The sequence below is a fragment of the Macrobrachium rosenbergii genome, chromosome 35, assembly GCF_040412425.1.
Source record: "Macrobrachium rosenbergii isolate ZJJX-2024 chromosome 35, ASM4041242v1, whole genome shotgun sequence".
Classification (NCBI taxonomy): Eukaryota; Metazoa; Arthropoda; class Malacostraca; order Decapoda; family Palaemonidae; genus Macrobrachium; species Macrobrachium rosenbergii.
The window spans coordinates 4626878-4642857 of record NC_089775.1 but is presented as its reverse complement, the minus strand read 5'-3'; the positions used below and the strand labels follow the sequence as shown (position 1 = coordinate 4642857).

Sequence of the window (15980 nt, the reverse complement as noted above, 5' to 3'; positions counted from 1 at the left end):
TTATTTTTCAATAAGTGAAATCACTAATTTCTGTATTTGCCTTAACTCTTAATTCTTCCTAATGAACACCATAATATTCTTTGGAAGCTTGAATTTCGAGTTAGTGGCCCCTTTGGTGGGCTCGTTCCATATGAAGAGGGTTCATCTTTTGAATAATGATAATATTTATTATTATTCAGAAGAAAAACCCCTGTTCAAATGGAGTAAGCCTACAGGGGCCATAGGCTTATAGAAATTCAAGCTTCCAAACAATATTATGGTGTTCATTAGGACGAAGTTAAGGAAGATTTAGGAAATACAGAAAGATCACTTATTTTACAGAAAGGTAAATTAATACATTAAAAAATAGATATGAATATAAGTAAATCAGTAAGGTACAAGGTGAATTTACTGTGTATATTAATATTATTATTGTTATTATTATTATTATTATTATTATTATTATTATTATTGAGAAGATGAACCCCATTCATATGGAACAAGCTCACCTAAGGGGCCACTGACTTGAAATTCAAGCTTCAGACGAATCTTCCTCCTTGCACCACTTGTAACCTTTTACTCCCAATTTACCTTTCAGCGCTGAATGACCTCATAGGTCCCAGAGCTTGGCCTAAACTTTACATTCCATAACATATTTCTCATTGTACATAGGCTGGGAATACCAAGTATTGCTGTATAATGGTGACTTTTGGGGTTGGGTGGGTAGAGGGGGGGCGGTTAGGGTACAATATCATTAGATGCTTAGTACATCTCGTGCAATACCAGTCACCTGGTACCTGTTGGTGACTGGTACCACTACTCCTCTCGCACCCGTGTGCTAATTAAGTGTGTTCCGTTTACCTGGTACGGAACCAGTGGCTACCTGGTTCTTAGAACTGGTTCTAACGTGTTTGGGTATTTAAGGGCGAAAAGAACAGATTTTTTCTTTTATATTTTCAGTATATGAGCTCTCTCTCTCTCTCTCTCTCTCTCTCTCTCTCTCTCTCTCTCTCTCTCTCTCTCTCACTGAAGTTTTTATCAACCACCGTTTACGGATATTCCTTAACAGAATAAATTAGGAAGTAATTAATACAATGATAACTCTCTCTCTCTCTCTCTCTCTCTCTCTCTCTCTCTCTCTCTCTCTCTCTCTCTCTCTCTCTCTCTCTCTAAAACCAACCAACTGTAACTTATCAATAACCGTTTAAAGAGATTCCTTAACGAAATCAAATAATTACAAGATGAAATAACTAGTACAATAATAACTCAACTGAAGTTTTTATCAACCACCGTTTACGGATATTCCTTAACAGAATAAATTAGGAAGTAATTAATACAATGATAACTAACTCTCTCTCTCTCTCTCTCTCTCTCTCTCTCTCTCTCTCTCTCTCTCTCTCTCTCTCTCACCAACTAAAACTTATTATCAATAACCGTTTAAAGAGATTCCTTAACGAAATCAAATAATAACAAGATGAAATAACTAGTACAAAATAACACTCTCTCTCTCTCTCTCTCTCTCTCTCTCTCTCTCTCTCTCTCTCTCTCTCAATTATTATCAGTCACTAAGGACAGCCATTAACGAAATAAAATAATCCAAAATGAAATCACTAGTACGATGATACCTTTGCATTTAACAGATAACGGCCGTTTCATTCCTTCCCTTCATGTTATAAAAACAACAACACGGGGGAGAAACAGCAGTTGCCGTGTTATTAATAGTAATGAACAAAACAACAGAGCAACGCCACACACACGCACACACAGCGGATAAACAACAACAGGTCAAACAGCGTCTATATCTCTCTGGAACTCCCGGACCAGGAACAAACAAAAGAGCTGTGACGTCAGTACCAAAAGCGCGCGTGTGATGTCAATCTCTCTCTCTCTCTCTCTCTCTCTCGGTGGAGGAGGAGGAGGAGGAGGGCGAGGAATGCTAAGTAGGAGGAAATTGCAGTAGCCAAAACGAGGTACACGAAGACGAAAGGCTTTATTAGACCTATGCGCTATGCTTGCTAGCCTGCCTGCCTCTCTCTCTCTCTCTCTCTCTCTCTCTCTCTCTCTCTCTCTCTCTCTCCGGGAGGAATTTGAAGTAGGAAGAAAATGCAGTAGCCAAAAGAAGGTATATGATGTTAGAAAGTTCATTAGACCAAGGCTTTACTTTGCCTCCCTCGTGGCTGGTTGGTGGGTGGGGGTTGGCAGGAGAGAGAGAGAGAGAGAGAGAGAGAGAGAGAGAGAGAGAGAGAGAGAGAGAGAGAGAGAGAGAGAGAGAGGAGGTGTCAGCCAATATGTGTGTGTTTTCACCTTTACATCATGGCGTAGAATAGCAACTTTTCATTTCTCATTTCTCATTTTTAATTCTTCTTCTTCCTCCTCCTCCTCCTCCTCTGTCGCTTTGATGTAGGATCCGAGATTAGAAGCGTGCCGGGTCCGTGTTGTGCCTATAACAATGACCCAGCGTTATTTAGACCGGAGTGGCCTTTGTACTTTGTTATTGGAATCGTTATTATCCGAATTCGTCGGTGGGTGGAAGGGTAACGGGTTTAAAATTATTTGCATTATCGTACGGGTAACGAGTCTAAATTATTTTTAATTGTTTTAATATTCATTCTTTTCCTTTCGTTATCATAAATACCTATATTCCCACGTTCCTTACGATACTTACGATACATAACAACCCAATTCCCACAACTTCCGGTCGGGAAATATTGTCAAAAACAATAACTTTATAATTTAAATAGGCCGATGTTGTTGGCATCTTGAAGACGCGACGGTTGCCAAGGAATGTATTTTTAACTATTACGGGAGTAGATGGGTACTTTTACCCTTAAACCTTAAAATAAAGTTGACCCAATGGCTGTTTGTGTGTAAGTATGTTGACGGGGAATAATATTGACGTCAGGACGTAACAATTACAGGTATATTTAAGTCCACGTACCTATAGTTACGTCATGTTTATAAGCGAAGAATTACGGAATATTGAACGAAAGTATTTAACTTGCTGAGTCGAAGTCTCCCCCTGCCATGCGATTAAATTTATTAAATTCAAAATAAATAGAAGGCGAGGTTCTTGACAGTTATTTGGCAAGGGATTATTGACTGGTATTTAGGAAAGGTAGATTATAGATGTTTGAAGATAACAACAAACTTACACTGAATTGTACACAACACACATCTATATAAAACACGTAAGTTATACTACATCTAGAAATGTTTATAAAGTTAAAATACATTAATATAAACACTGGGAGTTTCATATAATATTTGCCCACAGTGACATTATATATATATATATATATATATATATATATATATATATATATATATATATATATATATATATATATATATAAACATGAGATCTAATGGTTTAGCAATTACTGATTGACGTCACGAATCTGTTGAGAAACTCCCCTGTGAATTATACACGATGGATCTATAATATTGGATATAACTTGCTCTATCCTGAATGATCCTGACAAGCTCTCTCTCTCTCTCTCTCTCTCTCTCTCTCTCTCTCTCTCTCTCTCTCTCTCTCTCTCTCTCTCTCTCTCATACAGAGTTCGTCTCCTTATCGTGTTAACTCGTTTTTTATTGTGTGTGTGTGTGTCTAGAAGTTAGTACTATAACCAAAGCTCGCTCTCTCTCTCTCTCTCTCTCTCTCTCTCTCTCTCTCAGGATAATTCGTTCCTTATTGTATGTGTGTGTTTGTTTGTATCTAAAGTAAGTTAGTACTACAACAAAGCCCTGTTTGAATGTTTCTCAGTAGCTTTGTGTTTAGCTACAAAGGGGTGCAAGCTTGCTTAGTGCTTGCGCGCAAGCACGCAGGTCTCACGCATTCCTGGAAAACAGGTTGTGTCTTGCTGCTTGTGTTATCAATTACAACCACTTAATTCTTTTTGTTGTTGTTGTTGAAGTGTTGTTATATCTGGAATTTGATGAGAGAGAGAGAGAGAGAGAGAGAGAGATTCAAGGCTATATGCTTGTATTAAGCCTGTTTATGGAAAACGGTTGGTTGTAGATTTTGACCTTTGGGAGCAGACTGACCGTTAGAAAGTGAAAAGCAGAGAGAGAGAGAGAGAGAGAGAGAGAGAGAGAGAGAGAGAGAGAAAATATGCCTGCTTATTTATAATATACACGTAGGTGCCTATGTTAATGCAATATTAATTTTCTAGTGAAATATATTCAGTCCTTTGTGTCAAGAACATAACTGTACACACGCTCTCTCTCTCTCTCTCTCTCTCTCTCTCTCTGTTCCCCCACGTCTTCCGTCCTTCAAGGATTGGCACTTTCTAATCCCATCCTAGGGAAATCCTACAAGGGCATGGTTTTGGCATCCTACTAAGGAAAAAATTATCCTATCCATATTGGGAGCGTCTAGATCATCCTTCGGTTGGTGGGTCCTACAGGAATCCTACCGAAAAGTCACATCCTCAATTATTGGGTTGAATCCTGACAATATCCTTTATTGGGCGAATCCTATTGTTGTAGGTCAAGCCAGTCCTGCACTGGGGAGGGGGAAGACTCTTGCTTTCATACCCTTTATTGGGCAAGTCCCACAACCCTAGGATTCCATCCTATACCCTGCCATAGGAGCGGAAGGTGCAGTTACCTGGGCCTGGGGATGAATCACCCTACAGGACTCCGGTGCATTGCAAACGTCCCTTACCTTATATAAGCAAAATTGTGCCCCGACGAGTGCCGACGCCCTTGGCGGAGGGACCGGACGCACGCCCAACGTCGTCCTCTACGCCCACGTGGGGGGAAACGGCGTTTGGATCCAGAAACCCGTGTCCCATCTCCGCTGCGCGTGCGCGAGGTCGCGTTGTTTACAGAAATTTGAAAAAATGGGGCGGAGGGGGTAGCAGAACGCCTTGCGGGATGGAGTCACACGCGTCTGTTATTTTCCCTATGGTTTCTCAACGTCGTCATGAATGAAATCTTGAGCGGATGAGTCACCTGGCGCTACGTAGGAGGAGTAGACAGAAGTATAGTAGTAGGAGGAAATCGGAACCGTGAGTCAGGAGCGTAAACAGAAGTTTCGTAGAAAAGCCTCCATTTTTTTTCAACCGGAGCGCGAAAACGCATCAGTCACCCCGTCTCTTCCTCCGAGACTCATGCATATTGGGGGTTTTCATAGAAAACGGGATATGAGAGAGAGGGAGGGAGGAGGGGGGGAGGAGAGAGTGAGTTGGAGAGCCACTCTACAATCGCTCAGTGTGCCACAGAGCGACGTAGTGTGAAGACGGCGAACCCTTTCTGAGGAAGAAAGTGATACACACATATCCACACACGCGTCGTCCTGACGGCGTATTTTTTTTTTTATATATATACTTACACACTCTACTCACGAATTCTCAAGTAACCCACATAAGCGAAAGAAGAGGAATAATTGAGAATATAAATAGTTCTATATATATATTTTTGTTAAAACGTTCGAAGGGTCTTTGTACAGTGCCTTAATACAAATCGAAGAAGTGGTTTTTTATATATATATATATATATACGAGTGATTGAACAAGTACAACCGCCGCCGTAGTTTGTTAATTCTTTTTTTGTTTAAAAGAGAAATCTCTTTTTCCTGGAAAGTCTATTTGAAATAGAGGATTCCGCCATAGTGATAGTATTTTTGTAAAGCGATTCGAAAAAAAACCTTTTTAATATTTTTATACACTTGATAACCGATTGACTTGATAAAGAATTGAGAGAGGAAGATTCTTTTCTTGTTACCAAACGAAATAAAACACGATTTTGAAAATACAGAAGACTTTAAACGTATAACTAAACTAGTACCCACAACCTGTGATCTACTCAGTTATATTATAACCCGTCGACAACCGCGCAATCATTCTATAACCCCCATCACAAACCCAACGGGAAAAATTGTTTCTTGTTACTATTTTGAAAATAATAAGACTTATTCTTGTGACTTACTCGTGTTGTTACAACCCCCAACAACCGCGCAGTCATTCTACAACATAATACAACCCCCCAACAACCGCGGAATCATTATACGACCAACAGAAAAAAAATTGTTTTTTGTTAGTAAACGAAAAACTGGTTTGAAAATCATAAGAGGACTTATTCCTGTGACTTACTCGTGTTGTGTTACAACCCCAAAACAACCGCGTAATCATTCTACAACCCAATCACAACCCCACCAGGAAGAAATTTCTTGGTCACAAACCAAACACGATCTGGAAAAATAAGACTTAATCCCGTGACCTACCCGAGTTTACATTACAACCCACCCCCCCAAAACAACCGCGCAACCATTCTACAACCCCCTCACAACCCCACCACAACCAATAATGTATGAAAATGACTTCGTGGCATTTACCTTACCCTAACCCGTCACCCCCCGACCACCACCACCAGTCCCACTATCCCCCAGGGGGAGACCACCACCACAGCACCCCCCACAACCCCCCACAACAACAGCAGCAGCTACAATACCCTTACCAACAACAACAACAACAGCAGGGACATCAGCAACAACAACAACAACATCTACCGTATCATTATCAGCAAAACTTGCAACAACATATTTCTCATTACCAATTACACCAGCAACATCCTCAGGTGAATATGTAGGCCTATATAATAATTTCAATATACTTTTTTGTAATGGATTTACCTGTGAAAGAATTTGTGAGTTGATTATTTGTACCCCCACTGTAGTCATTCAATTGCCAGGTACCTTAATCAATTCACAGATATATGTATATATATATATATATATTAAATTCTAATGCATCTCTTGGGCTTAATATTTGAATCCACAACATGATTCTTGTGAATTTCACAACTTGAACTTTGTGTAACGGAAAGTGACGAAGCGAGTGTACGAATTATGGAAGTAATAAAACCATTTTTGCGATTGAAACGGTTAAACTGATAACAGGTCCAACAGAAAAGAACAGTGTGATTTAGTCATTCTAAAGGCCCGTTGGTCACTTGTTGCATTGTTATGGAAAACATTTGTGTGAAAAATTGTAAAAATAAATGAGAAAAGTTATATATGATCCATACATAAACTTGCAGAAAGTTGGAATTGAAGAATGGGGCCTTATATACAGGTGTGAGTGAGTGACTGGTTTGATGTAAAAGTAAGAATAGGTTCTAGTTGTGTGTGTGTGTGTGTGTGTCTGAAGAAAAGCACACTGGAATATTTTGAGAATGGGGCAAAAAAAGGACTGTAGAGATTTGTATGCTTGCTGTTTTGATGCAATGTTTGTTGGTGATGGTAGAATTAAACTGCAAGTTATATATATATATATATATATATATATATATATATATATATATATATATATATATATATATATATATATACATATACACATAACTGAATCAGTGTACAGGTTTTGCCCTAAGTATATGATGTAATATGGGCGATTACCTCTCTCTCTCTCTCTCTCTCTCTCTCTCTCTCTCTCTCTCTCTCTCTCTCTCTCTCTCTCTCTCTCTCTCTCTCAGACAGTGTGTTAGCTTCCTCCTGTCTCACTGTTACCTGCCCAATATCCAGTTTGGTTCGTTCGTGGAAAAGGATCTTATTCTCTGTAGAACTAGCTAGACTCGCTTATGAATCATTCAGTTCTGTTAGTGGGACTGAACTGGCGTTTCTCTCTCTCTCTCTCTCTCTCTCTCTCTCTCTCTCTCTCTCTCTCTCTCTCTCTCTCTCTCTCTCATACACACAAAACCCCTGATACATGGAATGACTGATTAACCAACGTGTCGCTATGTTAATGAGGTGTTAATGGGGCCAGTCAGTATGTTTTTGTCAATTTTAACGTTTTTTGGTTAAATTTGACATTTTTTTGTCCCTTTGTGATTCGCAAGTAGGGTTTGTGTCCTCGTCTGTGGAATCCTGTCTGTTTGTGTGTCTGTTTTGTGGGAGTAAAGCAAAGGCAATTGGTAATTGTGCATAATACGTATCTAGTATTAGATATGGGCTTTTTTTTTTAGCTGAGGGAAAATGTCAGTAAGAAATATTCCCCGTCAGATAACTGCAAAGGAACTGAGATTGTTCCAAGGTAGGTATGTGTGTGTATGTATGTGTATGTGTGTGTGTGTGTGTGTGTGTGTCCGTGCGACTTCAGGGCGAAATCGTTTAAATAAGCGAGGTGTGTCCCAATCACTAGGATGCCTGCACAGCGCACGTGTTTATATCAGTGCCACACGGCACCGTGGCACTGTCTTGCCGAACAGTAAGGGACAACATTTTTCACTTCATAATCACTACTTCCTCTCCTCTCTCTCTCTCTCTCTTCCTTCCTCACCCTACATTCTTCTCTCTCTCTCTCTCTCTCTCTCTCTCTCTCTCTTTAACTGCGACCCACAGCTTTTAGTTAATATCCACGTACGCAATTCACATGAATTCAAGATCAGGTCAGCAGACCACTCTGGGTCTTCTACAAAATGGGACGTAGATTGCTCCCCTCCGTACAGATCGATCTTGTGGTTTAAAAACTCTCTTTGAAGCGAGAGTGAAATTTCTCTCTCTCTCTCTCTCTCTCTCTCTCTCTCTCTCTCTCTGCAATATGTCGGTGTTTATGTAAAAATATTAATATATATATAAATAAATAAATATATACACACATACATACACAGTATATATAAACACACACACACACATACAAGGTCTTGGGCGATGAGTGGCCCACTATTTTTGGCCCGGTCTAATTCTAGCTGTGCCCCTGTCGTGACGTCATACTTACACACAAACAAACACACACAATTGTCCCTTGCTCCTTTTTGTGCCAGAATTATTTTATTTTTAATTGTTCTCTCTCTCTCTCTCTCTCTCTCTCTCTCTCTCTCTCTCTCTCTCTCTCTCTCTCTCTCTCTCTCTCTCTCTCAGCCAATGTCGTTCGTTTACGGGAGCAAAGTACGTATTTAGCCCCCACTCTAGGGACGATAAGATAGGTAACTCTATCTGATGATTAGACTTCCTAATCTCACTCTCACTCTTTCTCTCTCTCTTTCTCACAGCTGAACAGCCTCGAGGGCGTACACAGCGGCGTCCCCACCCGCACTACGCCCACCCTGACGCCCACAACACTCAGGAACATAGAGCAGACCTTTCTGGAACTCGAGACCCTACCCGCGCCCGAAAATCATTCCAACCAGGCGGGGTTTGTGCCACCCCTCGTCCAGCCTAACGGAGGTAGGTCGTTCTCCTTCACCCACAGGGGGAGGTCCTTGTCCCCTTGTCATGAAATACTGAATTCTTGTCCCCTGTAAAAAATTCTTCAACTTTGTACTGAATCTAATTTGATAGGTCGTCCCACAGGGCGAGGTCCTTCAACTTTGTACTGAATCCTTGAATTTCAGTTGTTCAGCCTTGTCATGAAATCTAAATTGATAGGAAGTCCCCCAGGGCGAGATTCTTGTCCCCTGTACTGAATTTAAATTCTTCAACTTTGTACTGAATCTAATTTGATAGGTCGTCCCACAGGGGGAGACTCTTGTCCCCTGACTTAAATTGTTCAGCCTTGTAATGAAATCTAAATTGATAGGAAGTCCCCCAGGGCGAGATTCTTGTCCCCTGTACTGAATTTAAATTCTTCAACTTAGCACTGAATCTAATTTGATAGGTCGTCCCACATGGGGAGGTGGTAGTCCCCTGAATATAAATTGATAGGTCGCCCCACAAGGGGAGAATCTTGTCTCCCCTATACTGAATCTAGATTGATAGGTCATCCCACAGGGTGAGGTTCTTGTACGCTGAATTTCAATTGTTCAGCCTTGTACTGAATTAACTGTTCAGCCTAGTACTGAATATAAATCGTATTAAATTGTGCAGACTTGTACTAGTTTTAAGTTGTTCAGCCTTGTACTGAATTTAAATTCAGCCTGGTACTAAGTTAACTGTTCGATCTGGTGCCAAGTTTGAATTGTTTATAAATTGTTCAGCTTGTGCCAAAAATTATTTTTCAGCCTTGCACTGAATTTAAATTGATAGGTCGTCCCCCAGGGGTAGGTTTTTGTCCCCTGAATATAAATATTTAGGCCGTCCCACAGGGGGAGGTTCTTGTCCCCTGAATGTAAATTGTTCAGCCTCGTACTGAACATAAATTGATACGTCGTCCCCAGAGGGCGATTCTTATCCCCTGGGTGTAAATTATTCAGCCTTGTATCCAATTTAAATTGATAGGTCCTCCCCCAAGGTGAGGTTCTTGCCCTCTGAATTAACATTTACCCTTGCAGTACTTTTAAATTTTTCAGGCATCTAATGAAATTGTTCAACCTTGTACTAAGTTTAAAGTGTCCAGCCTTGTACTAAATTATGTAGCCTCATGCTGAAATTAAATTTAGCCTTGTACCGAATGAAAATGGTTCAGTTTTTTTTTATTAAAATGTAATTGTTGAGCCTTTTACTGATGATATCATTGATAAGATTTGTCAAAGGACTGTCAAACTATCAGTCACTGACATGAAAGTCCATTTATGATTCCCCTTTAAATTTGTGTAACCTGTCAGCTTTTTAATATAATCTTGAAAAGCTCTCTCTCTCTCTCTCTCTCTCTCTCTCTCTCTCTCTCTCTCTCCAATTACCTGAAGGACGCTGGACGTCCCTCCTCTCCCCTTGAAAGAAAAGAGACCACCTCTCCTTCAGAAGCTTTCCTGGAGGAGTTTTCCATCTCCTGAAGGATTCTTCCTCCTGCAGGAGCCTTTAGATCCTCTTAAATTTACTCAACTCACACAGACGTCTTCTCTCTCTCCCCTCCCCTTCAGGTAGTACTTACGTGTCGGTGGACAGCAAGTGTTGGGGCGGGGGAACGCTGACGCAGATCCCACACACGTCCTCTGTCACATCTTCGCCTTCAACGTCTCCAGGGGCGTTGCACGCCCGTCAGCCGCCCACCACCACCTTCACCTCGACCACGGCCTCCGCTCTGGCCATGCCCTCACAGATCCACCACCACCAGCAGCAGCAACAGCAACAGCTCCCCAGCAGAAGAATGGGAGGAAGAAGACCTGTCAAAGATGAGAAGGTCAGTTCAACAAAACATTGCGTCTTCGTTTTCATTGTCCCCCCTAAAATACGTCCCCCAGGGAAGGTTGGGGTGCCTTGGGGGTCCCTCAGGGTGCCTTCCCCTTCCCTTCAGGTCTTTTGGGATGGGGTTGCTAGCCCCACGCCCCCTTTACCTCACCTAGTTGTGCCCCAACAGAGTCGAGTATAATGCAGGTGATGGATTTTGTTGTTTTTTTACTTTTCAAGAGATTAGGTCGAGTCGTGCCACCTCCTCCTGCTTCCCGTGTGATTGACCTGAGGTCTCTCTCTCTCTCTCTCTCTCTCTCTCTCTCTCTCTCTCTCTCTCTCAAAAGGAGGTCGGTGTCAAAACCCCAGGCTTTACTCATACAGGGATGACGTCTGTCACGGGATTTAATGTGCGTAATCTCTGCTCCGTCACCATGATCGGGTCTGTTTAGGGACCCAGAGATTTGTAGGGTGTGTTTATGCGTGTATGGGTGTCGTCTTGCCTTGTGTATACATACACACACATAGGAGATAGACAGGGGGGTAGATTTAAACACGCGCCACTTCAAAACAAAGCATGAATCACACAGACGATTCTTCTTCTTCTGTCAAGAACAATTGGGGGGGGGGCACTTTTGGGCCTTTTGTTCAATTATAACAGGACCCCAACGACTATTTTTTTTGTTTTTTAATTTTTAATTAATGGGGCTTCTGCGTATGCATATCCAGGGTCTATTTATATGTCAGTGATTCACAGAGACACCTGTTGCATCATTAAACGCTGGTCATCAGACCAGTCAGAATGTAGACGCCTTTGTTTTGTAATGTTGATAAAGTAGGCTTAGATAGGCGTATCTGGAGAGAGAGAGAGAGAGAGAGAGAGAGAGAGAGAGAGAGAGAGAGAGAGAGAGAGAGAGAGAGAGAGAGAGAGATACGAAGATATTCCTGTATGTGTATAAAGATATGTATATATAATATATATATATATATACTTATACACATATAGATGTCTATGTATGTATATATAATATATATATAATCCTATACACATATAGATGTCTATATATCTATCTATCTAGAGCAATTGCTCTATACACAAAGAATACAAATCATGTCGTTTAAAGCTAGCTGACAAAGCCAAGAATTAATTATAGGGTTCCATAGTAAGTCATTGGCGGGATGTGACTTCTTTTTTTTTTTTTCCTTTATTTTTATTTACGTTTCGTGCGGTCTTCAGATGGTCAACATCGGCCACGTTGCCAGATCTGTAAGGGGAGTTTTTACAGCGTTGCCACGTCTACATCCGGTGCCCCAAAGAGGGCAGTTTTTATTTTTTTTTATTTAGGGTTTTGTTGTTTCGTTTTGTCATGTGATTGGAGAGAGAGAGAGAGAGAGAGAGAGAGAGAATTTTTATAGCGTGTGCCATGTGACGATTGAAGTGCGTATGGGTAAGAGAGAGAGAGAGAGAGAGAGACCTTTGTTACCGCTCGGTGCACGTGCACTCAAACCAGGGGCCCTCTGGTTAGTTATGCATCTGACATGCCCCGATGTTTGTTTGTCGTTATTTCACTCTTAATTTAATTAGTTTTGGCAATTATCATTCTTTTGTGTCGTCTCTCTCTCTCTCTCCCACACTTGTTGAAGGGAGCAGTTAGTTGAGAGAGAGAGAGAGAGAGAGAGAGAGAGAGAGAGAGAGAGAGAGAGAGAGAGAGGTGGGTGGGTAGGGGGCATATGCAGATGAATTTGCCAGTAGTTGGTTTAGTGTGTAAAGGGTGCTCTCTCTCTCTCTCTCTCTCTCTCTCTCTCTCTCTCTCTCTCTCTGTGTGTCGGAGAGACGGGGGGCATTGCTGTACGTCCAGGAACCTTATGTTAGAAGAGAGAGAGAGAGAGAGAGAGAGAGAGAGAGAGAGAGAGAGAGAGAGAGGTTGATTCATAGATCATGAGTCATGATGAGACCGTGACTCATCCTCCCCCTCCTCCTCCTCCTCATCATCGTAGCCTCTCTCTCTCTCTCTCTCTCTCTCTCTCTCTCGTGTGCCTTTTGCCCGCCTCCCCGGACTGACTGACTGACTGACTCTCTCTCTCTCTGACAGTAAGGTCTCAAAGATTTGTTATATTAAAATCAGGATATTCTCAAATCCCTCTTAAGTTCTATAGTAACTTATTCTTCTACGGGATGTTTTGCGTTCGTCTGATATTCTTCTATATTCCTACGAATGGTCTGTGCGTGAATGTCGAGGTTTCATAGTCTATAAATCCTTGGAAATCAAAATGGGTTTTGTAGTTACATCTTGCATTCATTGGCGTGGAGTGAGGTTCTGTTCAATGTTTGTGTATGGATGTGTATGTATGTATGGATGGATGTGTATATTTTGTGTGGCATTGAGCAAAGTATAGCTTGAGGAACCTTAATTATGATCGAGAAAGCTACGCCTCTTCTTTTGTATAAATATTATTATTATTATTATTATTATTCAGAAGATGAACCCTATTCATATGGAACAAGCCCACCATAGGGGCCACTGACTTGAAATTGAAGCTTCCAAAGAATATTAAGGTGTTCATCAGGAAGAAGTAGGAGGAAGTATAGGGAAATGCACAAAGAAGAAATCCCACTTATTAAAAAAGAAAAAAAAAACAAATACATTAATAAACAGATGAAAATGTACTAAAATGCAAGCAGAATAGCATTAAGGGGTAGTAATGCAACGCATCTCCGCTTGAACTTCTGGAGAAGTTCCACCCGCACGACATCCTCTGTAGGGAGGCTGTTCCACAGTCCAAAGGTGTGAGGAATGAAGGTCCTGTAGATAGATAGAGAGAGAGATAGATAGATAGATGTGATTCTGCACAGCCTGAACTGACAGTAGCTTTGTACAGCGTCAAGCGAAGTTGGTGTTGATGTAACATAATGATTCGACTGTTATGATATTGGGGCAGGTTAATCAGCGCTCATCAATTCATCAGGTTGACTTTAAGGGCTCTAATCGTCTCAATGAGTTGTCAGACATTCCTCTTTTCTCGCCTTGTTCCTCTTTTATTCATTCTCTCCTGCTTCTTCTTCTTCTTTGTGTTTCTCTGTTTTTGTTCTTGTGCCTTTTTTTCTTCTTCTTCTTTGTTTTGTGTTTCTCTTTTTGTTTACACTTTGATGACCGTGGTTCCTTCTCTCTTGTTCCTTGTATATTCTTCTTCTTCTTCTTCTTCTTATTATTATTATTAGTTCGTATTTTGTTGTGCCTTTCTCTCGACATTCTCACGACAGCCCTTTCCTCTGGCCTCCCCCCACAGCTAAGCATCGAGGAGGAGGAGAAACGGAGCCTCCGACGGGAAAGGAACAAGCTGGCTGCCGCCCGATGCCGAAAGCGACGCCTGGACCAGACGAACATGCTCCAGGACGAGACAGACGAACTCGAGGGCAAGAAGTCGGGGCTCCAGCAGGAGATCCAGCTCCTGCAGCAGCAGAGGGACGAGCTGGAGTTCCTCCTGGCCACGCACAAGGCCGTCTGTCGCAGGCGCTTCCAGAACAACTCTTCGTCCGCCCCGACTACCTCGGGCTCCGCCGTCCTGACCACGGCGGCGCCCACGACCATCACCTCGTCCTCCACGGCGCATCAGCAGCATCACCACCAACACCACCACCACCTCCAGCAGGCGGCGGCGCCGCCGCCGCCGCCGCCCCCCAGCAAGAAGATCCTGACGGCGGCGCTGAAGGCGGAGGAAGTCATCGTCAAGGAGGAGCCGTTGGAGGACGACGAGGAGATGGTTCCCGCGTCGAAGCCTGAAGCCGCCCCGCCCCCGCCCCGAGACCAAGGAGACCCACGAGCCTGGCCGTCGCGCCCGTGGCGCTGAGGACCCCGAGCGTGGCCGACTTGGGCGTGCCCATCGAGACGCCCTCCGCCGGCCTGCGCGGGCTGAACTTCGAGTCCATGATGGAGGGGGGCACGGGGCTGACGCCCGTCACCAGCGGCTCGACGGCGCTGACGCCCTTCCACACGGGGCTCACGCCCCTGACGACGCCGGTGGTGACGGTGCCGTCCTCCACGACGTCGTCGTCCTCGTCCGTCTCTTCCTCCTCCGGGAACTGCGGTTCCCAGCAGAGGTCTTCCTCGTCGGACCTCTCCTCTCCCGATTCCGTTCCTCCGAAGTTGGTGTCCCTGTGAGAATCGGAAGAAGAAGAGGAAGAAGTAGAAGGAGGAGGACTCCTTCTGCAGCGTCGTCCGTCTGCTCAGAGTGGGTGCTTTCATCGTCTCGTGAAGAAGAAGAAGAAGAAGAAGAAGAAGAAGAAGAAGAAGAACTCCTGACACTTATTTTTATTTTTGTTAAAAGCCTCGACCATTTCTCATCACAAGCAAACTTGTATGCCTTCGGAAACCGCCTTTTTCATCATATATATAAATATATATATATACATACTTATAATTCTATTTCCAGCGTATGCGTCAACGTACGCCACGTACGTTTACGTGTATATTATATAGTGATACCGCTATGCACTCTTTTTCCACGTATGTCCCTGTACTACTTGTATTTTTTAAAAATATTTTTTTTTCTATTTTCAAAAAAATTTTTTAAAATCAAAACTTCATCACACAAAAAATATGTTTCCTTTAAAAAAAATACGTTGTTTCTCCTTAAAAACGTTGTTTCTCCTTAATTTTATACACCTATGATGTTCAAATGTTTTTCTCTGTCCTAAGTCAGTAATAATAATAATTAATAATAGTAATAAATAATAATAAAAGTAATAATAATAATAATAATAATAGTATTTAGTCATTAATTGTTTTAACACGTAACCCAAACGACGACACTATATGTATAGAGGATGTATGGTGCTCTTACAGTGATGATTGTGAAAGGTATAGTTGGCCCACCCACCCAAATTTTTTTTATTTTTATTTTTTTTTTTATTTTGACTTTTTTCCAAAAAGTGACGTCACTTTTTCGGAAAAATTCAATGTTGCTTTTGAAGGTGTGGCGAGGTAATTGAGATAATTTAAATAATTAGGTAATT

At 42.1% G+C, this 15980-nt stretch overlaps 1 protein-coding gene across 1 annotated transcript; it reads left to right on the top strand.

Moving 5' to 3' along the window:
- Window positions 1-5195: 5195 nt before the first annotated feature.
- LOC136856412 (transcription factor kayak-like) lies at window positions 5196-15236 on the top strand. Its single transcript, XM_067134267.1, is given in 5 exon segments — window positions 5196-6561; window positions 8974-9148; window positions 10720-10979; window positions 14255-14750; window positions 14753-15236. Coding segments are annotated over 5 exon segments (1572 nt in total). The 5' UTR covers window positions 5196-6294; the 3' UTR covers window positions 15127-15236.
- The last annotated feature ends 744 nt before the right edge of the window (window positions 15237-15980 follow it).